The sequence below is a fragment of the Pseudochaenichthys georgianus genome, unplaced genomic scaffold, assembly GCF_902827115.2.
Source record: "Pseudochaenichthys georgianus unplaced genomic scaffold, fPseGeo1.2 scaffold_428_arrow_ctg1, whole genome shotgun sequence".
NCBI lineage: Eukaryota > Metazoa > Chordata > Actinopteri > Perciformes > Channichthyidae > Pseudochaenichthys > Pseudochaenichthys georgianus.
In genome coordinates, this window is record NW_027262993.1 from 1 (window position 1) to 22176 (window position 22176).

Here is a 22176-nt window from a genome sequence, read left to right on the forward strand (position 1 = left end):
TATGGTTATTGTAATGTAGAGACGAGGCTTTTAGTGACAATCATGTATTGCGTTACAATTATATGTAAAAAAAAAAAAAAAAAAAAAAAAGTTAAATATGATATTTGGCCTCAACTCATCTGAGGCCTGGCGCCCCTGCTCTACAGTACAGATTATCTCTGAGTGTTAGCGAGGCTTGCTAATGTAAACAAAAACGAGATTACGTCAAAAACACGTCAGGCATTGTTTCCGACAGCAACTTTCTGTGGGTCCGCTGCCGATTTGACGTCAGTTCGGATGGAATCTGTATCCGCTCGCTGTTCACCCGTTTTTAAAAGATTTGGGTACGGAGGAAAAGAGACAGGGTTTTATTTTCTGACGCTGCGTGAGTTCCCCGACGCACCGGGGACACGTGTTTATGTATAAAAGACATCAACAAGTGCATTTTGCATGATAGGTCCCCTTTAAGTCATTATACTTTTTAATTTGCTGAGTGAGGGTCGATTCAAAATGCTCCGCGGGCCGTGGTTTGGACACCTCTGGATTGCACACGATACCTTTTTGTCCAGAATACTAAATGTTCCTCTCTTCTTCGTCCCTTCTCCATCACGGTAGCGTTTCCTCGAACCTCTTCTCGTTGACGTGTTCGTTGACGTGTCTCCTCAAATGGCTCCCGGAGATGAACGTCTTCCCGCAGAAGGAACACCTGAACTGTTTGCAGTCGATGTGCACGCTCATGTGGACCTTCAGCGACCCGGACTGAGCGAATCGCTTCCCGCAGTGAGCGCAGCCGTATCGTTTCTCTCCTGTGTGAACGTTCTGATGCCGCTTCAGGTTGCTGGAGTCGGAGAAACGCGTCCCGCAGAGCGAGCAGACGAACGGTTTCTCACCTGCAGGAGGAAACATCACAGATTAAAGGGGACCCATTATGTAAAATCCACTTCCTCATGTCTCTTCTACATCAACATGTGTCCCCTCTTGTCCGTGTCTCTTCTACATCAACACGTGTCCCCTCTTCTCCGTGTCTCTTCTACATCAACACGTGTCCCCTCTTCTCCGTGTCTCTTCTACATCAACATGTGTCCCCTCTTGTCCGTGTCTCTTCTACATCAACACGTGTCCCCTCTTCTCCGTGTCTCTTCTACATCAACACGTGTCCCCTCTTCTCCGTGTCTCTTCTACATCAACACGTGTCCCCTCTTCTCCGTGTCTCTTCTACATCAACACGTGTCTCCTCTTCTCCGTGTCTCTTCTACATCAACACGTGTCTCCTCTTCTCCGTGTCTCTTCTACATCAACACGTGTCCCCTCTTCTCCGTGTCTCTTCTACATCAACACGTGTCCCCTCTTGTCCGTGTCTCTTCTACATCAACACGTGTCCCCTCTTCTCCGTGTCTCTTCTACATCAACACGTGTCCCCTCTTCTCCGTGTCTCTTCTACATCAACACGTGTCCCCTCTTCTCCGTGTCTCTTCTACATCAACACGTGTCTCCTCTTCTCCGTGTCTCTTCTACATCAACACGTGTCTCCTCTTCTCGTGTCTCTTCTACATCAACATGTGTCCCCTCTTCTTCGTGTCTCTTCTACATCAACATGTGTCCCCTCTTCTTCGTGTCTCTTCTACATCACCATGTGTCCCCTCTTCTTCGTGTCTCTTCTACATCAACATGTGTCCCCTCTTCTTCGTGTCTCTTCTACATCAACATGTGTCCCCTCTTCTTCGTGTCTCTTCTACATCAACATGTGTCCCCTCTTCTTCGTGTCTCTTCTACATCAACATGTGTCCCCTCTTCTTCATGTCTCTCCTACATCAACATGTGTCCCCTCTTCTTCATGTCTCTTCTACATCAACATGTGTCCCCTCTTCTCCATGTCTCTTCTACATCAACATGTGTCCCCTCTTCTCCATGTCTCTTCTACATCAACATGTGTCCCCTCTTCTTCATGTCTCTTCTACATCAACATGTGTCCCCTCTTCTTCCGTGTCTCTTCTACATCACACTGTGTCCCCTCTTCTCCATGTCTCTTCTACATCAACAGTGTCCCCTCTTCTCCTGTCTCTTCTACATCAACATGTGTCCCCTCTTCTCCATGTCTCTTCTACATCAACATGTGTCCCCTCTTCTCCATGTCTCTTCTACATCAACATGTGTCCCCTCTTCTCCATGTCTCTTCTACATCAACATGTGTCCCCTCTTCTTCATGTCTCTTCTACATCAACATGTGTCCCCTCTTCTTCATGTCTCTTCTACATCAACATGTGTCCCCTCTTCTTCATGTCTCTTCTACATCAACATGTGTCCCCTCTTCTTCATGTCTCTTCTACATCAACATGTGTCCCCTCTTCTTCATGTCTCTTCTACATCAACATGTGTCCCCTCTTCTTCAGTGTCTCTTCTACATCAACATGTGTCCCCTCTTCTTCATGTCTCTTCTACATCAACATGTGTCCCCTCTTCTTCAGTGTCTCTTCTACATCAACCATGTGTCCCCTCTTCTCATGTCTCTTCCTACATCAACATGTGTCCCCTCTTCTTCCATGTCTCTTCTACATCAACATGTGTCCCCTCTTCTTCATGTCTCTTCTACATCAACATGTGTCCCCTCTTCTTCATGTCTCTTCTACATCAACATGTGTCCCCTCTTCTTCATGTCTCTTCTACATCAACACGTGTCCCCTCTTCTCCATGTCTCTTCTACATCAACACGTGTCCCCTCTTCTTCACGTCTCTTCTACATCAACATGTGTCCCCTCTTCTCCACGTCTCTTCTACATCAACATGTGTCCCCTCTTCTTCACGTCTCTTCTACATCAACATGTGTCCCCTCTTCTCCATGTCTTCTTCTACATCAACACGTGTCCCCTCTTCTTCATGTCTCTTCTACATCAGCATGTGTCCCCTCTTCTTCCATGTCTCTTCTACATCAACATGTGTCCCCCTCTTCTCCATGTCTCTTCTACATCAACATGTGTCCCCTCTTCTCCATGTCTCTTCTACATCAACATGTGTCCCCTCTTCTTCATGTCTCTTCTACATCAACATGTGTCCCCTCTTCTTCATGTCTCTTCTACATCAACATGTGTCCCCTCTTCTTCATGTCTCTTCTACATCAACATGTGTCCCCTCTTCTTCCATGTCTCTTCTACATCAACATGTGTCCCCTCTTCTTCATGTCTCTTCTACATCAACATGTGTCCCCTCTTCTTCATGTCTCTTCTACATCAACATGTGTCCCCTCTTCTTCATGTCTCTTCTACATCAACATGTGTCCCCTCTTCTTCATGTCTCTTCTACATCAACATGTGTCCCCTCTTCTTCATGTCTCTTCTACATCAACATGTGTCCCCTCTTCTTCATGTCTCTTCTACATCAACATGTGTCCCCTCTTCTCATGTCTCTTCTACATCAACATGTGTCCCCTCTTCTTCATGTCTCTTCTACATCAACATGTGTCCCCTCTTCTTCATGTCTCTTCTACATCAACATGTGTCCCCTCTTCTTCCATGTCTCTTCTACATCAACATGTGTCCCCTCTTCTTCATGTCTCTTCTACATCAACATGTGTCCCCTCTTCTTATGTCTCTTCTACATCAAACATGTGTCCCCTCTTCTTCCATGTCTCTTCTACATCAACATGTTCCCCTCTTCTTCATGTCTCTTCTACATCAACATGTGTCCCCTCTCTTCATGTCTCTTCTACATCAACATGTGTCCCCTCTTCCTCCATGTCTCTTCTACATCAACACGTGTCCCCTCTTCTCCATGTCTCTTCTACATCAACATGTGTCCCCTCTTCTTCATGTCTCTTCTACATCAACATGTGTCCCCTCTTCTTCATGTCTCTTCTACATCAACATGCGTCCCCTCTTCCTCATGTCTCTTCTACATCAACACGCGTCCCCTCTTCTCCGTGTCTCTTCTACATCAACACGTGTCCCCTCTTCTCCGTGTCTCTTCTACATCAACACGTGTCCCCTCTTCTCCGTGTCTCTTCTACATCAACATGTGTCCCCTCTTCTTCGTGTCTCTTCTACATCACCATGTGTCCCCTCTTCTTCATGTCTCTCCTACATCAACATGTGTCCCCTCTTCTTCATGTCTCTTCTACATCAACATGTGTCCCCTCTTCTTCATGTCTCTTCTACATCAACACGTGTCCCCTCTTCTTCATGTCTCTTCTACATCAACACGTGTCCCCTCTTCTTCACGTCTCTTCTACATCAACACGTGTCCCCTCTTCTCCACGTCTCTTCTACATCAACATGTGTCCCCTCTTCTTCACGTCTCTTCTACATCAACATGTGTCCCCTCTTCTCCATGTCTCTCCTTAATCAACATGTGTCCCCTCTTCTTCATGTCTCTTCTACATCAACATGTGTCCCCTCTTCTTCACATCTCTTCTACATCAACATGTGTCCCCTCTTCTTCATGTCTCTTCTACATCAACATGTGTCCCCTCTTCTTCATGTCTCTCCTTCATCAACATGTGTCCCCTCTTCTTCACATCTCTTCTACATCAACATGTGTCCCCTCTTCTCCATGTCTCTCCTTAATCAACATGTGTCCCCTCTTCTCCATGTCTCTCCTACATCAACATGTGTCCCCTCTTCTACATGTCTCTTCTACATCAACATGTGTCCCCTCTTCTACATGTCTCTTCTACATCAACATGTGTCCCCTCTTCTCCATGTCTCTTCTACATCAACACGTGTCCCCTCTTCTCCGTGTCTCTTCTACATCAACATGTGTCCCCTCTTCTTCACGTCTCTTCTACATCAACATGTGTCCCCTCTTCTCCATGTCTCTTCTACATCAACATGTGTCCCCTCTTCTTCATGTCTCTTCTACATCAACATGTGTCCCCTCTTCTTCATGTCTCTTCTACATCACCATGTGTCCCCTCTTCTTCATGTCTCTTCTACATCAACATGTGTCCCCTCTTCTTCATGTCTCTTCTACATCACCATGTGTCCCCTCTTCTTCATGTGTCCTCTACATCAACATGTGTCCCCTCTTCTCCATGTCTCTTCTACATCAACATGTGTCCCCTCTTCTCCATGTCTCTTCTATATCAACACGTGTCCCCTCTTCTTCATGTCTCTTCTACATCACCATGTGTCCCCTCTTCTTCATGTGTCCTCTACATCAACATGTGTCCCCTCTTCTCCGTGTCTCCTCTACATCAACATGTGTCCCCTCTTCTCCATGTCTCTTCTACATCAACATGTGTCCCCTCTTCTCCATGTCTCTTCTACATCAACACGTGTCCCCTCTTCTCCGTGTCTCTTCTACATCAACATGTGTCCCCTCTTCTTCATGTCTCTCAGGAGGAGTCGTCATGCTTGCAAGCATTAAAGGAAAATATCTTAAAATACTTTATATCGATATTGTGTTTCTTTGCATATTTGCTCATCATTTTCTCGAGGCAGCAGCTGATTTTAAGTTGCTACGACAACCCCCTCACCTGTGTGGACCCTCAGGTGAGTCTTCAGGTTCTTCAGGCAGGCCAAAGTCTTCCCACAGAAAGTGCAGAAGAACTGTTTCCCCTGCTGGCCGCTTCCTTCGTCAGTAACCAAATGAAAACCGTTGGAATCCGACGTCGCGGAAACGCTGTTGCTGGCGTACGAGCAGCTGGGATCCTCCCCCAAAGGATTGTGGGTAATGAGCGGGGGGTGTTGGAGCTGTGGTTCGAATATCAGGCAGTCGGACTCTTCGCTGACCTCTGACCTCTGGCAGGAAGAGCTGACAACTTCCTTCGTTACTTCCTGTTTGGTCGGAGGGGGCGGGGCTTCCTTCTCTGTGTGTCTGTCAACACCTGGAGAAAATAAGACCAGAATTTAACACTTTCACAAACTTTATCGACTGTTTTTTATGATTCAAATGATAATAACACTTTCATTTAGCGTGAGAACGGCTTCAAACTGTTACAGTGTGCTAAATAAACGTATGTCAAATGCTCTAATCCAGTGGTTTTCAAACTTTGGGGCGCGACCCCTGGTGGTTCGCGGAGGTACTGCAGGTGGGGCGCGGGAAGATTTTTTATTTTTTATTATTTTCTCCTTTTAGCTTTGTGAAGCACCTTGAGATAACGTTGTTTTTAAAGTGTGCGATATAAATCAAATGTATTATTATTATTATTAATATTATTATTATTCAATTGTAAACAAACACTGCTCGAACATGTCTCATTGGTCAGAGAGCAACATCCTACTTGTGTGAGAGGCTTTTTCTGCTGCCATCAAAACGAGATACAGATCAAAGCTGAACATTGAGAATGAACTGAGAGGCCGTCTCAGAACAACAGCCCCGCTTTGAGAAGACCTGCGAGGGAAAGCAAGCACACAAGTCACTGATAGGCTAGTGTGGAATAGGAACGGCAACGTGATGTGATCGTTTGCAACCTGCAGTAGAAATAGTAGTTCATTAATATATTTTCCTTAAAGAAATTTGAATTTAAAAATCTACTACTCAGGGAAGAAGGCCTGCTAGTTTTAATTAGGCCAAATTAATTCACAGTACTTTAGTTCATGTGTAATCCATAATAAAATATACAATTATAGTTGGAACTTTATATCTTCTTATTATTAGTAGAAAAAATGTAATATTTTTACAACAATATACGATAAATCCTACCAATATAGAACCGGGTTGGGGGGTCCCGAAAATATTTCTAATTACACAAGGGGGCCCGACTGAAAAGGTTTGGGAACCACTGCTCTAATCTATACATCAGTCAGTTTAGCCTCAAATTGCAATTTCTTTATGGTAATATGTGACCAGGTATCGTCTTAGATTTTGGATATTATGTCCAATAAAAAGATTTATTAAAAGTTAAAAGTTTATTATTTCTGGACTCACGGTACGGCTCAGTTTGGGAACATAACTCGTCGTCCTCCACTTTGATGGATTCTCCTACAGCCAGCTGCAAAGAGAGAGAGATTTAAGAGAGGTCTGCTTCATACTTATACTCCACTACACTATATCAGTATGTAGCGTCTCTACTTTAAAGAGTCCTCTCCTGCTGATGTTCAGGTGTATATCAGTATGTAGTGTCTCTACTTTAAAGAGTCCTCTCCTGCTGATGTTCAGGTGAATATCAGTATGTAGTGTCTCTACTTTAAAGAGTCCTCTCCTGCTGATGTTCAGGTGTATATCAGTATGTAGTGCCTGCTGTCGCCTAGACTACTGCAACTCCCTCCTGGCTGGTCTACCTGGATGTGCCATCCGACCTCTGCAGCTCATTCAGAATGCAGCGGCTCGTCTGGTCTTCAACCTTCCTGAATTTTCCCACACCACGCCGCTCCTCCGCTCCCTCCACTGGCTTCCGGTAACTGCTAGAATCCACTTCAAGACACTGGTGCTTGCGTACCATGCTGTGAATGGATCTGGCCCTTCCTACATCCAGGACATGGTTAAACCGTGCACCCCAGCACGTGCACTCCGCTCTGCATCAGCCAGACGACTCGCTGCACCCTCGCTGCGAGGGGGACCCAAGTTCCCATCAGCAGAAACACGTGGGTTTGCTGTCCTGGCTCCAAGATGGTGGAATGAGCTCCCATTGACATCAGGACCGCAGAAAGCTCACACACCTCCAGACTGAGACTCATCTCCTTCGACTCCACTTCGAGCGATAGAATGACTAACAAAGAACTGCTAACAGAGCACTTATATACTAATAAAGGACTGGCTCCTCTAAAGCCAGTTGAGCAGCACTTGAAACGATTGGCTCTTTGAAACCTGATGTACTTTATGATTCTGTTTTCCTCAAGGTTGTGTCTTCCTGGTCGAATGTACTTATTGTGAGTCGCTTTGGATAAAAGCGTCAGCTAAATGCAATGTAATGTAATGTCTCTACTTTAAAGAGTCCTCTCCTGCTGATGTTCAGGTGTATATCAGTATGTAGTGTCTCTACTTTAAAGAGTCCTCTCCTGCTGATGTTCAGGTGTATATCAGTATATAGTGTCTTTACTTTAAAGAGTGCTCTCCTGCTGATGTTCAGGTGTATATCAGTATGTAGTGTCTCTACTTTAAAGAGTCCTCTCCTGCTGATGTTCAGGTGTATATCAGTATATAGTGTCTTTACTTTAAAGAGTGCTCTCCTGCTGATGTTCAGGTGTATATCAGTGTGTAGTGTCTCTACTTTAAAGAGTCCTCTCCTGCTGATGTTCAGGTGTATATCAGTATGTAGTGTCTCTACTTTAAAGAGTCCTCTCCTGCTGATGTTCAGGTGTATATCAGTATATAGTGTCTTTACTTTAAAGAGTCCTCTCCTGCTGATGTTCAGGTGTATATCAGTATGTAGTGTCTCTACTTTAAAGAGTTCTCTCCTGCTGATGTTCAGGTGTATATCAGCATGTAGTGTCTCTACTTTAAAGAGTCCTCTCCTGCTGATGTTCAGGTGTATATCAGTATGTAGTGTCTCTACTTTAAAGAGTCCTCTCCTGCTGATGTTCAGGTGTATATCAGTATATAGTGTCTTTACTTTAAAGAGTGCTCTCCTGCTGATGTTCAGGTGTATATCAGTGTGTAGTGTCTCTACTTTAAAGAGTCCTCTCCTGCTGATGTTCAGGTGTATATCAGTATGTAGTGTCTCTACTTTAAAGAGTCCTCTCGTGCTCATGTTCAGGTGTATATCAGTATGTAGTGTCTCTACTTTAAAGAGTCCTCTCCTGCTGATGTTCAGGTGTATATCAGTATGTAGTGTCTCTACTTTAAAGAGTCCTCTCCCGCTGATGTTCAGGTGTATATCAGTATGTAGTGTCTCTACTTTAAAGAGTCCTCTCCCGCTGATGTTCAGGTGTATATCAGTATGTAGTGTCTCTACTTTAAAGAGTCCTCTCGTGCTCATGTTCAGGTGTATATCAGTATGTAGTGTCTCTACTTTAAAGAGTCCTCTCCTGCTGATGTTCAGGTGTATATCAGTATGTAGTGTCTCTACTTTAAAGAGTCCTCTCCCGCTGATGTTCAGGTGTATATCAGTATGTAGTGTCTCTACTTTAAAGAGTCCTCTCGTGCTCATGTTCAGGTGTATATCAGTATGTAGTGTCTCTACTTTAAAGAGTCCTCTCCTGCTGATGTTCAGGTGTATATCAGTATGTAGTGTCTCTACTTTAAAGAGTCCTCTCCCGCTGATGTTCAGGTGTATATCAGTATGTAGTGTCTCTACTTTAAAGAGTCCTCACCGTCCCCCGTGTAGCATTGTGTTCAGAGGGGTCTCCACATCGCACCGCCTCACCTGCAGGAGGTGAAAGAAAACATTTTCTATCAATATTTAAAAACCATGGTGCTTATTGCTCATCAGTTAGGATGATGGATAATGTCAGAGATGCTTCTGATGATACATGAACACCTTTAGACTGTAACAATAGATATCCTTTGGCAGTAAAGTGACTCTCACAAATTCCCCTTTTTTAAAACCACCTATTCTCTGTGAGGATCAGATTACTTCTCCCATGACGGATAATTAGAGCTAATGCTGTGCAATGTGAAATTCTACCGATAGCTGCTACCGTTTTTCAACTATAGTTAGAAATATAGGAGGTTTATTTCTCATTCAGATCAATGGAAAGGCTCTCCTTTCACTGCACATCTCCAAGGAAACCTTTGATCTCTGGGCTCACACAGGTGTTTGATAACGTCACCATGGTAACCTTTGATCTCTGGGCTCACACACTTATTTGTAGCTAAAAGCCGTTGTTAATTATGAAGTTATTACCCTATCTGATAATAATCCAATGCAGAGGCAATAATGTAATATAATACGTTATTTTATATATATATTTTTATATAGTCTTAAAGTTACAACCGGTCCTTTGAGTGCAGCCATAATGCTGATGTGGCCCTCAATTAAATTGAGTTTGACACCCCTGGTTTACAGCATTCACACGCATTTTCAGCAGGAAATGTATTTTCTAGTTAAAATGTACTTTTGTGATATCTGTCGCCATTTTGTTTGTTTTTTTCAGACCCTCTAAATAAAAAAATGTTTCGAAAAAAATCAGACTCTCTAAACACGAACGTAAAAAAAAAAATTCCGACTAAGTACGCACTTTTTTTCCAGATTCTCAAAATCAGTGGTTCTCAACTGGTGGGTCGCGACCCATGACCCGTTTCGAGTGGGTCGCAGATGTGTGGTGAAGAAAAAAAAATTGATAAAAAAAGAAATCTCTTCTTTTTTCTTTTAAGTCAAACTTTTATTTTGAAGGCCCGATGTTCTAACGCATGCAGTCGGCGTTGGACCGGAAGTACCGGACACCATAAACTGTTTTGAAAACTTCTTTCACGTAGTGATCATCTTCTCAATAAAACATATTTGCTGATGTTATTTCGAGTCTTCTGACCAATCAGAATCAAGAGTGTTGCCGGAAGTCCCCACGGAGAATAACTTTGCGGTAGAACTATTCTTTATACATCCATGGGTACAACTTCAGATGATGACTGACAGGTCACAGAGCAATGGGGCTATCTCCCCTTACCCACAAAGTACTTCACAGACTCTCTCCTCTTTGCTCTTCTCTCTGCGAGGAGCAGCAAGCTGTCAGAACTAAGTGAAACACAAACAATGGCATAACATATTATTAACATGTCGGGTAGCAATAGATTTATTTATGCTCTTCTCAGAGTACCAGAATGCGAAGTTTATATGTTAGTATTTCTAAAAATCTCCTGGTGGAGAATCCCCCCAGACCCCCTGCTGGGGTTGGGTTTCCAGCATGTGCGCCTTTTCATGTCATCCAGTTCAGCTTTGATTCCATCACCCTTTAGTTCTGTGAAGGGATATGAGGGATATATGCACTGTACTTCAGTTTCATTCACATTGTATGCTGAAAAGCGTATATATTACAGCACGATGTTTTGTTGAATAGATTTGAATGGTTAACAATGTCGGGTCGCGATTTATTGACAAAGGAAAAAGTGGGTCCCGAGGCCTGACCAGCTGAGAACCACTGGTCTCACCCTAACCCCTAGGATTAATGTTTGTTATTTTGAGAAATGAAAAAGTTCATGTGGATTTTCAAAATTAAAACCGGGGACATTTTGAGTTTTGCGGTCAATATATCATTAACATATCCAATTGACTTCACTGTTAAAGAAAAAAGGAGGACAATTCTGGTTCAATGTAATTCGAACATTTTAACTGTTGGATACAAACAGAAGGACGATAGCTCATATATGAGACTTCAAAGGTCTTTTATTTTGAAACTCTACATCAGATTGTCCGGATTTTCTCTGAGTGACTAGATGAGGTGTCCTGCTATCACCCTGGAGTGAAATAAGTCTTTGATAATTTCACAGTTTTTTATTTATTCTTGTAAAAACAGAAGGACGATAGCTCATATGAGATTTCAAAGGTCTTTTATTTTGAAACTCTACATCAGATTGTCCTGATTCTCTCTGAGTCACTAGATGGGGTCTCCTGCTTTCACCCTGGAGAGAAATAAGTATTTGATTGACTTCGAATGACTCTTTGATTATGGACAGTTTACATTAAATACTAATCAAAATATAGATGGACAATAGATCTAATTTGAGATTTTAAACAGCAAACATTTTAAATTGTGCTTCAGAAAGTAATGTTACTTTAGGAGTGTTGTGAGATGGTGTCAACATTAATTGAAATAGTCACCCAGTGGAAATGTCAGATATGCCTTCATAACTGTATCCTTACATTGTGCATTCACTCAGTTATAATGTGGTAGTTATACGTAGTTTATTTTAAATTATTATTGATCACATTATATAGTACATCTTTCTTAATTTAAGCTCCAGTATATGAATATGTTTTTAGGTATATTTGTTATTGACCGATTAAACGCTTTTATTTTGAAGGCTGTTTCTACATGCTACCGTAATGCATAGGATATTCGCGCACCGCAATACAACGTGTTTTCCGAAGTGGGGGCTGGCTTGACCGCAGTCTGTTTCCTGACATGAGACGTTTTATTTCACCTTGCTATGTGTTTTTAACTTATATTAAAAAAACGGGGACATTTCCGGGGACAGTTTCAACCTGGGACAGGCCAATACAAACGGGGACTGTCCCCGGAAACGTCTGGTAACCCTAAACTAGCCGCCATTAAAAAGTGGCGACAGATAACCAACAAGTTCCATTAAAACACTTTATCAAAATGTAAAACGTTTAACCTAAATTTAAAATAAACTTTTTTACCACCAGTTTTTCCGGTCCTCCGGCCGTTTCCAGGCTGATGATGAGCGGCAGCGCGGGCGTTAGATAGGGGCAACGCGGTGCCGCATGCGGTGGTTCTCAGTGCCGTTCCGCCTGTAGTGGTTCTGCCGGCTGCGGTGGTTCTCAGCGCGGTGCCGCCTGCGGTGGTTCTTCCGCTTGCGGTGACCCGGACCGCTCGGATCTCCACGAGCCGCAGCTTTCTGCGCAGCGCCTCGTTCTCTTTGCGGCTCCGTGAGACCTCGAGCTGTAGCACCGCGAGCCCGCTGTCCACGAGCTCACAGATCTCCGCCACCGCCGTGTTCGCGAGGACCTCCATGATGGAGGCGAGCTGCACGTGCAGGGACGCGGCAGGGGACATGTTTTATGGTTTAATGTTTATTATAATAAGAATAAAGTGTGGAAATCTGGACTAGATTCCCCCAACGAGATGTAAACAGTCCAGAGACAAACCCGGAAGTGAAGCGGGGCTACAAGGACTAGGGAGAGCTAGTGCGCATGTGCAAAGTATCAGTTTACATTATTTCTTGCAGCATTTTTATAGAAGTTTTTCATTATTGTTTGCAATTTTTACATAATTGTCTGTAGTTTTTGCATTATTCTCTGAATATTTTATTACCACAAAATATAAATAATCTGTATATAAATAGAATATGTGCTGTATATGTATAGATATATGTGCTGTATATGTATATGTATAGAATATGTGCTGTACACATTTAAATCATGTCAATCCTTTATTGATAGACTTTCATCTAAAATTAATGAATGATTATTATTATTATTATTAGCCTGCTAATGTTTCGCTCTGCAATGTCAGTTTTCATATTGCTTTTATTATCTTTTTTTTTGCCCATCGTGTATCTTTGCAGTCATCATTCAGTGCATACCGGATCATATCCACATGAAATAATAGCTAATCAAAAACTAAAACACAGAACCACACCTGTTAATTAACAGATATAGCTATTTAACACACTGCCAGCAGCACAACACGAAACACTTCTGTTCGATCAGCACCTTTGAGATGAAGGTGAAACGTTTCAAAACGCGGTCATATTTATTCAGGATTCTTTAAAACACCTTTTGCAGAGGTGACGGGTCAATCAGTGATTTCTTACAAGTACAAATAAATCCTCTTTTGGAAGAAAAGGAGAGCAACACATGTAGGTTCAAGATAACTTAATATATATATACATGTGCTAAAAAATCTGCAAAATACAAAAAGTAATAACATACAAAACTGTAGGAAGAGTTTATAAACAAAGAAAAACACGATAACTGAAAAATCAAGTTTCTCAACAATTTAAACATCGGTTCAATATTTTTATCCAAAGATGGTATAATTTTTTTTCTAAATTAACTGATTAATAGATATATTTCAAACAGACCATTTCTGCAGCAAAGTCCTTGGTCGGTCGGTCGGTCGGTCGGTCGGTCGGTCGGTCACACACACACACACACACACACACACACACACACACACACACACACACACACACACACACACACACACACACACACACACACACACACACACACACACACACACACCACACACACACACACACACACACACACACACACACACACACACACACACACACACACACACACACACACACACACACACACACACACACACCCTGGAGACTTACCCTAACCAAGTCTTCACCCTAAAATTAATGACCCCCCCTTATGGAGACCTCCAATTTGTCCCCATAAGGGAGGCGAGTCCCCACACGTGACTGTGTAAACAGATGTAGGTCCCCACAAGTATAGTAATGCTAGTCTCCACACACACACACACACACACACACACACACACACACACACACACACACACACACACACACACACACACACACACACACACACACACACACACACACACACACACACACACACACACACACACACACACACACACACACACACACCTTCTTAAGAACATCCATAACATTCACCCGTTTGCAACTCACACATCTAATATATCATATTCCACTTATAGACTCGTATGGCACTGTTTATATTCTATGTGTGTTTACCTGCACTATTGTATCTGTGTTGCCCTGTTGGGGGGGGGGCTGTGACCTCATGCCATTACAAGCCTTGAATCCTGGTGGTGGGAAACCGGAAGCATTTGAAAACCAGAGGTGGGAAGTAGTGAAGTACAAATACCTCCGTTACTTGTAGGTAAAAACATATTCTCTTGTTTACACATTACGTCGACATTACGTTTTGTTCGCCCCCAGAGGCGTGGCAGCGGTCCATGTGCAGCTTCAGGCTGTATTTGACGATGAAGCTGCGCGGGCAGAGCGTGCACGTGTACGGGCGCTCCCCGCTGTGCACGTGCTCGTGAGCCTTCAGGTGCGCCGACTGCGTGAACTTCTTCCCGCAATGCGCGCACCTGAAGGGCCTCTCGCCGGTGTGGATCCTCATGTGCACCTCCAGGTTCTGAGAGGTGGCGTACGTCTTCGAGCACACAGGGCAAAACAGCCGCTTCCCTCCCTCAGCGCCGCTAAACTGGTCCCTGGAGGAGAAGAGCATATCAGAGCGGGACACACACCCTTTACTCAAGTAGAAGTACAGATAGCAGAAACATGTACTTAAGTATTTGTACTCCACGTCTTCCCACCTCATCTCGTAATCAAACGCAGAGCCGCTGCTCTCGTTCGAATACGAGCCGCTGACGCTGACCATCTTCAGCCCGAAGGCGTCGCCGTCTTCCAGGTTCCCGCTCTGATGGAACTGAGGGAAGGGCGGCAGCGTCCTGGGGCTGGAAGGAGAGTCCGTCTGCACGAAACACAAACAGCATCAACACGGTGAGAAGAGTTCCTGTTCTTTCAGAGCGGGAGGACAGCAGCTGTAGTGAGCAACGGTACGTCCACAGCAGCTTTGAAAACATCTTGAACATCTTGGAGCTGGGCGTGTCTGACAGCTTGGGGACGCGACCAACAACCAATCACATGAATCTCCCGCCCCCGACATACAAAGCAAAAAACCCCGGGGATTTTATGCGAGTAATATATATATATATATATATATATATATATATATATATTAGGGCTGTCAAACGATTACAATTTTTAATCAGATTAATCACAGCTTAAAAATTAATTAATCAGATTAATCACCATTCGAACTATGTCCAAAATATGCCATTTCTTTATGTATATTGTTGGGAATGGAAAGATAAATGAAAGAAGGTGGATATATCCATTTAACACAGTATCTATGTTTATTATAAAAAATGTCTGTGTGTCAAAATGAAAGACGACCCACACACCTATCAATCATCAAACCGTGGGGTCTTCATTCATTACGTGTTGATTTCTATCAACGGGGAGTACTTCAGGAAAGTCGACGGGGGTGGGGGGGGCTAGTGGAGTACTTCAAGAAAGTCGACGGGGGTGGGGGGGGCTAGTGGAGTACTTCAGGAAGAAAGGGAAGATTGGGGGATCAGCACTGTGGGGGATTGTCCACAGTGCTGAGTGTGTGAGTGGCTTTGGATAAAAGCGTCTAACATGTGATGTGATGTGATTCACCATCTGAAGTGTAGTTCTGGGGCTGCCGGAGGGAGACTCTGTCAGGCTGAAGAACGAGGGTCTGTTCGGGTCCGTGTGAGAGGAGAAGGATCCCAGCGACTCTCCGGCCTCCAGAGAATCCACCAAATACACTGGGAAGTTCTTCTTCGCTGGTTTCGGCGGCTCCGAGGAGGACTTCCTGTCGGCGTCCTCGCCTCCGGGCCAGAGTCTCTTCACGCTCCGGCTGACGAGATCTCTGGTGGAAGACGTCTTACCATCTGCAGGGAAATACAAACCGCATCACCGAGAGGAAGAATAAAGTATGAGGGCGCCAACGTCACTTCCGGACACAATTAAGTCCCGCCCACTTTCCGTGGTGAAAATAATGCATTAGAGCGAAGTGGGAAATAATAGCGTCTTCATTTCTTAAAGCTGCCGAGTCACCTCAGACAACACATTTGATTGGATTTATTTCGAATGTGTAAAACAATAATACAAAAAGATAATAATGACATTTAACATGAGAATTATTATACGATACAAAATGAAGCGGTGTCAAATTGATAAACAAAAATATTACTGATTCTAAATTATATAAAACACAAATAAATCCAGAGTCACGATTTCTTTACTTCTTCTATAGAACAAAAAGGACCGAGTCAGACCCACCGGACATCCATCCCATAATTATTCTGATGCTCATATTTCTGGAGAAATTATACCCTTTTTGACGAACAGAAACATTGTTTTCCGGCATTTTACATTTCAAAATCTGCATTTCGGTATGAGTGTAACGGCCCGTCCACACGGCGGCGTGCGCTGAAGCTTCCACGCTTCTTCCCGTTCACTTTGAATGAGGTGACGTCAGGCTTCGCCGAACTGCATTGTGGTTCCGTCGCTTCGCGTTGCTCGCTTCAAAAGTTGAGAAAAGTTCAACTTTTGAAGCTTCGACGGAAGCGTCAGCCAATCAAATCATATGCCAGTACAAGCGCTAGCCAATCAAACCGCGTGCTTGTGTGTCACGGGCGGGAGAGCCATGTGATTGGCCGATTTTCAGACACGCACGCCGGCAAGCTTCAACGCACGCCGCCGGGTGGACGCTGCGTCAGGGAAATATATAAAACACTGAATATACTTCCTGTTCTTCTCAGAAACTGTCGCTAAACCTTCTTCTGCAGAGATGAGACACACTGTACATACTATATCTTAGATATTTTATTTAAGTGTATTTGAAGTGTACTAAGTATTATGTTCGTAACCTGAACTTAAATCAGGTTTTAAAATTGTTTGACTGATAGATAATGCAATGTTATTGTTTGTTTATTGATTGCTATGAACCTGTCTGAGGACCACAGATGGAAATGAGCTATTAGCTATAATCTGGCATCTCTTCTCTTTGCTGAGATTAATGTTTTTGTATGCACGGTTCTTCTATAAATAAATAAATAAATAAAACGTGAAGTTTGAGAAACTTAAAATGATGTTAACCTCAAAGCTTTGTTTTTGAAATAATTTAAGTTTCGTCATGTTAAGAGTCGTCTCAAGTGACGCAAATAAAATATTCAAATATGGTGGCGTCGTTTTTTAACCGTTTGTTAATTAAGTTTACAGAAAAATTAACAAAATTCTGCGTGGTTCCCCCTCACCTTCCTCTGAGCTGTGGTTACTGTCCGAGTCTTCGTCTTTGATCAACACCACGTCGGGCAGCTGGAAGGAATAAAGCAGATATAATCACAGTTACAGCTTAACGTGTGCAAGATTTAAAACGTCTTTAATTCCACCAGAAATACAATTTAATTCCAAATTCCTACTTTAATTTGTGTGACCTTAATTCAAGGTGTATTTGGAAAATGATGTATTAAAATGCATTAATTAAAAGACCAATTTATTTTTGTATTTTATAATGGAACATCAGAACAAATTACACCTTAAATCCCCCCAAAAATACAATATATAAATATATAAAAGGAATATTAGAATGTGAACGATTTAAAAAAGGCATTTAAAGGTCACCTATCGTGCTATTTTAAGGCATATATTATGGGTCTCAGATATATACAAATAAATAAAAACATGTCTGTGAAGTTTTTTGCTTCAAGTCCCAAACAGTTCCCTCGCTGTAGCCGTGCCTCACACCGCTCACACCCCTCTGTTACAGCTGTTAGAGAAACGAGGATTGTGGGTCCTTAGCTTGAAAAAAAAGAGGAGGCGGAGCTAACGCCTGATCAGAATTCGACCGGAGATAACGTTAAATTCTGCTGTGATAAAACGCCATCCTGTTCTAAACCACATCAAGGATTATCTCTGAAACAGTATGGAGCTCAAAGGCTTTCTCTCTTGCAGGTTTATCACAAGGTGAGTTCTTTTTTACTTCCTGCTTCTTCACACACATGCTCTCCAGCACAGGTTAGCTCTGTTAGCGATGCTAATGTAAACAAAGACGAGATCACGTCCAAAACACGACAGGCTTTGTTTCTGATAGCAACTCTCTGTGGGTCCGCTGCCGATTTGACGTCATATCGGACGCAAATCTGTATCCGCTCGTTGTTCCCCTGTTTTTAGAGATTTGGGTACGGAGGAAAAGAGAGGGGGTTTTATTTTCTGACGCTGCGTGAGTTCCCCGACGCACCGTATGATAGGTGCCCTTTAAGAGATTTTAATATTAATTAAGTAGATAAAACGTTTTAGAAGCCTAACCTTAAAAAAACGTACGTATATCAATTTAAAATGAATCGCAGAAGAATTTGCTTGATCAAATTAAACCCAAAACTAATCAAGATAAAATGTTTCCTGAGTCCTGATTGGCTGATTCTTCTTCAAGGTTCATTTCATTTTCATGGAAGCTTTTTTTTTTTTATCCCATTATCTCAAAACCTCCGTTTAATTATCACACTATCTAGAATTAAAATCAAAAAACATCTTATCACAAAAACCTGAGTTTCAGCCCAAGGCAGCGAGACTGAGACGAAGAAATAAATGAAAATGTTTTATCTTGAGATCAGCTTCGGATAAGGAGAGGATTAACATGCCGTCAGCTGCTGTCAGTGCACGAAGGTGGATCTTAAGGCGTGGTGAGGATGTTTAAAAGGATGCAGTGACCGCTTTGTTCTTGGAAAGCCAACATATCATCTTTAAAGCGGAAGTTAAAAGTGTGGAGGAAGAACAGTCTATTATTCAAATCAGCGATGGTTTACTTGCAGATGTAATGCTTGTTATTTACTTAAAGAGGCCCTATTTTCCTCTTTGGACTTGTCCCCTTCCTGTAGTGTTTTCTATAGGTTTTAGTGCATGTAAATGGTCTGCAGAGGCTACAATCCCAGGGGGCTCAAACTCAAGGCCCGCGGACCAAATCCAGCACACAACTTCCTTTCAAAGAATATAAGACGTTTATTATACGGTGACAGGCCATTTAACAGAAGCACGTTGCCCATGAACTACATGTCCCACAATGCATCTCATTTTGAGACAGACTTCTGCTTTCACACGTAGTTAATTATGAAGTTATTACCCTATCCCATAATAAGGCAATAATGTAATACAATACATTATTTTATATAAGTACACCGGGTGCTCCGCGACGAAATTGAGTTGGACCGCTCCGCTCCGGAGGGATTTTCGTGGGGGGAAAAGTAGATCCCAGGCTTTGTGTTTACCTCCTCCCTCAGCACCGCTCCTCCTCCTCCAGCAGCTGTTGTGTGTCCCCGGTTATTCTCCGGCTGCTGTGCGTCCTCATTTGCCGGTTCGATCACCGCTCTCCCCTCAGTTGCCGGTTCGATCCCCGCTCTCACCCCCCGCACCACGATGGACTCGATGAGGATCAGCTTCTTCTTCAGGTCCTGGTTCTCCTTGTGTTTGCGCTGGATCTCCGTCTGCAGAGCCTGGTATCCCTCCGCCACCAGCTCACAGATCTCCTGCAGGTGACCAGGGGCCAACAAGAGACATGGGGGACAACGAGGGACACAAAAGAGAGGGACACAAAAGAGAGGGACACAAAAGAGTGGGACAATGTGGGATAAGTTACTGCAGCGATAAGATACGTTTTAAAAATAAACATTTCTATTGAAACTATTAGCTTATAAATGAGTAAATACATTTATAGACTTTGTTGGTTGATTGACATCCGACACAGCTAATGGGGGACATTGTGGGGACACGGTGGGACCCCTGGTCACCCTAATGGGGGACATTGTGGGGACACGGTGGGACCCCTGGTCACCCTAATGGGGGACATTGTGGGGACACGGTGGGACCCCTGGTCACCCTAATGGGGGACATTGTGGGGACACGGTGGGACTCCTGGTCACCCCAATGGGGGACGTTGTGGGGACACGGTGGGACCCCTGGAGTGGAGTGCACCAAATGGGCGTAAAAAAGTAGGGCTTAACTCTAACGTCGGGCTTAGTTACGTCCGACGTAGTGATTCGAATTTACACCGAGTGCACCACGCCTGACTAGTCTCGGGCGTAGCTGCGCCTGGTCTTGAGATGCGCGTCCACGTGAATACACGCGAAACAGTAATTGTTGCCAAGCAACGCCATTTTACAGACTCAGAGGACCGCAGAGAAGAGGGAAGTCCCACACCCACAGCGTCAGCGATGACTCGAGGGGAATCCCAAATGGCCGCACCCCGAAAGAGAAAGAGGGATTTGTCAGAGATACAGCGGGAACTGACGGAGAGAGAAATCGGTGCTGGAGGGCCAATGGAACGCGTCTTATCGCCCGACATGCAGTTGTGCGATGAACATTAATCATGTCTCCCACAGTATTCTGAAAGGCCCCGTTCGCGTAGAATCTGAGCGCAATCAGCGCCTGCAAGGTTGGGCAGAGCGCAGCGTTTGGGTCTGATCCGTGCTGGAGTTGAGGGAGATCTCCTCGATTAAATCAAAAAGGGCTCGTCTGCCGAAACGAAACCTCTCTATCAGTTCACTGTCTGAACAGAAGTCCAGTGGGTTTGTTCCATCACGGACGACTCTTTCTCTTCTTAAGGCCCTTTCATTGTTAAACATGTAAACAAGACGCCCTGCCATCGTTAATATCCTTCTTGCCTGTTTTACGTTACTATGGATACTAGTCTTTCCGATTTACGCCTGCTCCATACTAGGCGTACAAGTTACACCCGGGCGCAGCGCATAGCGGGCTTGAGTCTGAGTGGTGCACTCGTCCTAACTTTAGTTTGGTCTTAGCCTTTGGTTCTACGTCGGACGTAGAGCTACGCCCAGCTTACGCCCAGTTTACGCCCAGCTTACGCCCAGCTGGTGCCCTCCACCCCTGGTCACCTACCTGCACGGCGGCGGTGGTCAGAGCGCTCAGGACGATGGAGATCTGCTCCTGGAGAGCGACGCCGCGGAGAGACGCCATCCAACCAGAGCCCTGCTTTGTGTCAGGTGCAAAGAAACACATTAGCCTCAGCAGCGAGTACACAGATCCACGATAGCAGCGGCGGTTCATCTCGTGTCCTACCTTCTGTAACGCGTCTGTGAGCACCTGATAGACTGTAGGAAAGTAATCCGTTACTACAACTATACCTGTCAGTAACTTAATCTCACTTTCTGTTACTTTTGGATTACCTGAATCCAATTGAATAGGATGTTATTTAATTAAGTGTATATATGTCACCTTAGAAAAGAAGAAACTAGGATATTAATACATTATATTATATTTCTGTTTAATAAATCAGGTGTGCTGTATTCAAAGAGAAATGTATTTAGAAGAATTAAAGTAGATATAAAGAAAATGCATTCAATACGTGTACCTGTAATATATCCATATGCATTTATACATGTATTGTTATGCTGCTCCAGTAGTCATCTCTGTGCTTTCTAATGGCATGTAAATCGAATATAGTTACCTTCTTTGCGTCCTGATTGCGTGATCTCGTTGCATGTGCTAAACTCCCGCTCTGGAGGTTCCAATCTGCGAAGCAACCAAAACAAAACGAGAATAAAAAATGTGTTTCTGCTCACGAGCGGTTTCCGGAATAACATACCCGACTTCTTCTGTGGTTTAATGGTAGAGAGCTCACTAACATGGAAGGGGTATTACTGCCACCTCCTGCGCTGGAGGGAGGACTGCAATTAATATAATAATAATAATAAGAATTAAAAAAGGAAGAAAATTATAGAAAAATATGGAAATAGGCCCAGAATTATCCAAAATAATAATAACAATAATAATAATAAATATACATTATTAATATACATTTTTAAAAAGTATTAAAAAGGGAATACTTTGCAGACTGCTAAATAACATTAAAGGTGCATTAGCGCCACCTACTGTGTTGGAGGGAGGACTACAACAAGTACATAATAATAAATAACAAAGAAGATCATTATAAAAATAGTAAGACAATTGACTAGAATTATGTACCCATAAAAGTAATAAAAACAACAATAATAATAATGAATACAAATAATAAACAAGTTAAAAAGTTAATTTAAAGTTTTTGGTAACACTTTATTTTGATAGTCCATAGTTAACACTATA

The 22176-nt window shown here is 43.3% G+C and overlaps 2 protein-coding genes across 2 annotated transcripts; both read right to left on the bottom strand.

Annotated features, from left to right (window-relative positions):
• Positions 1 to 27: 27 nt before the first annotated feature.
• On the bottom strand, positions 28 to 12615 carry LOC117442434 (endothelial zinc finger protein induced by tumor necrosis factor alpha-like). Its single transcript, XM_034078430.2, has 5 exons — positions 12152 to 12615; positions 9165 to 9217; positions 6841 to 6904; positions 5447 to 5797; positions 28 to 869 (listed from the first exon to the last, which is right to left on the bottom strand). Exons 1-5 carry the CDS (start codon positions 12525 to 12527, stop codon positions 586 to 588), a joined length of 1128 nt encoding a protein of 375 aa, XP_033934321.1. The 5' UTR covers positions 12528 to 12615; the 3' UTR covers positions 28 to 585.
• A 1413-nt stretch (positions 12616 to 14028) lies between these two features.
• LOC117442433 (uncharacterized) lies at positions 14029 to 21679 on the bottom strand. Its single transcript, XM_034078429.2, has 8 exons — positions 21542 to 21679; positions 21154 to 21185; positions 20974 to 21063; positions 19347 to 19604; positions 17340 to 17400; positions 15715 to 15971; positions 14805 to 14962; positions 14029 to 14699 (listed from the first exon to the last, which is right to left on the bottom strand). Exons 1-8 carry the CDS (start codon positions 21675 to 21677, stop codon positions 14390 to 14392), a joined length of 1302 nt encoding a protein of 433 aa, XP_033934320.1. The 5' UTR covers positions 21678 to 21679; the 3' UTR covers positions 14029 to 14389.
• Positions 21680 to 22176: the final 497 nt, after the last annotated feature.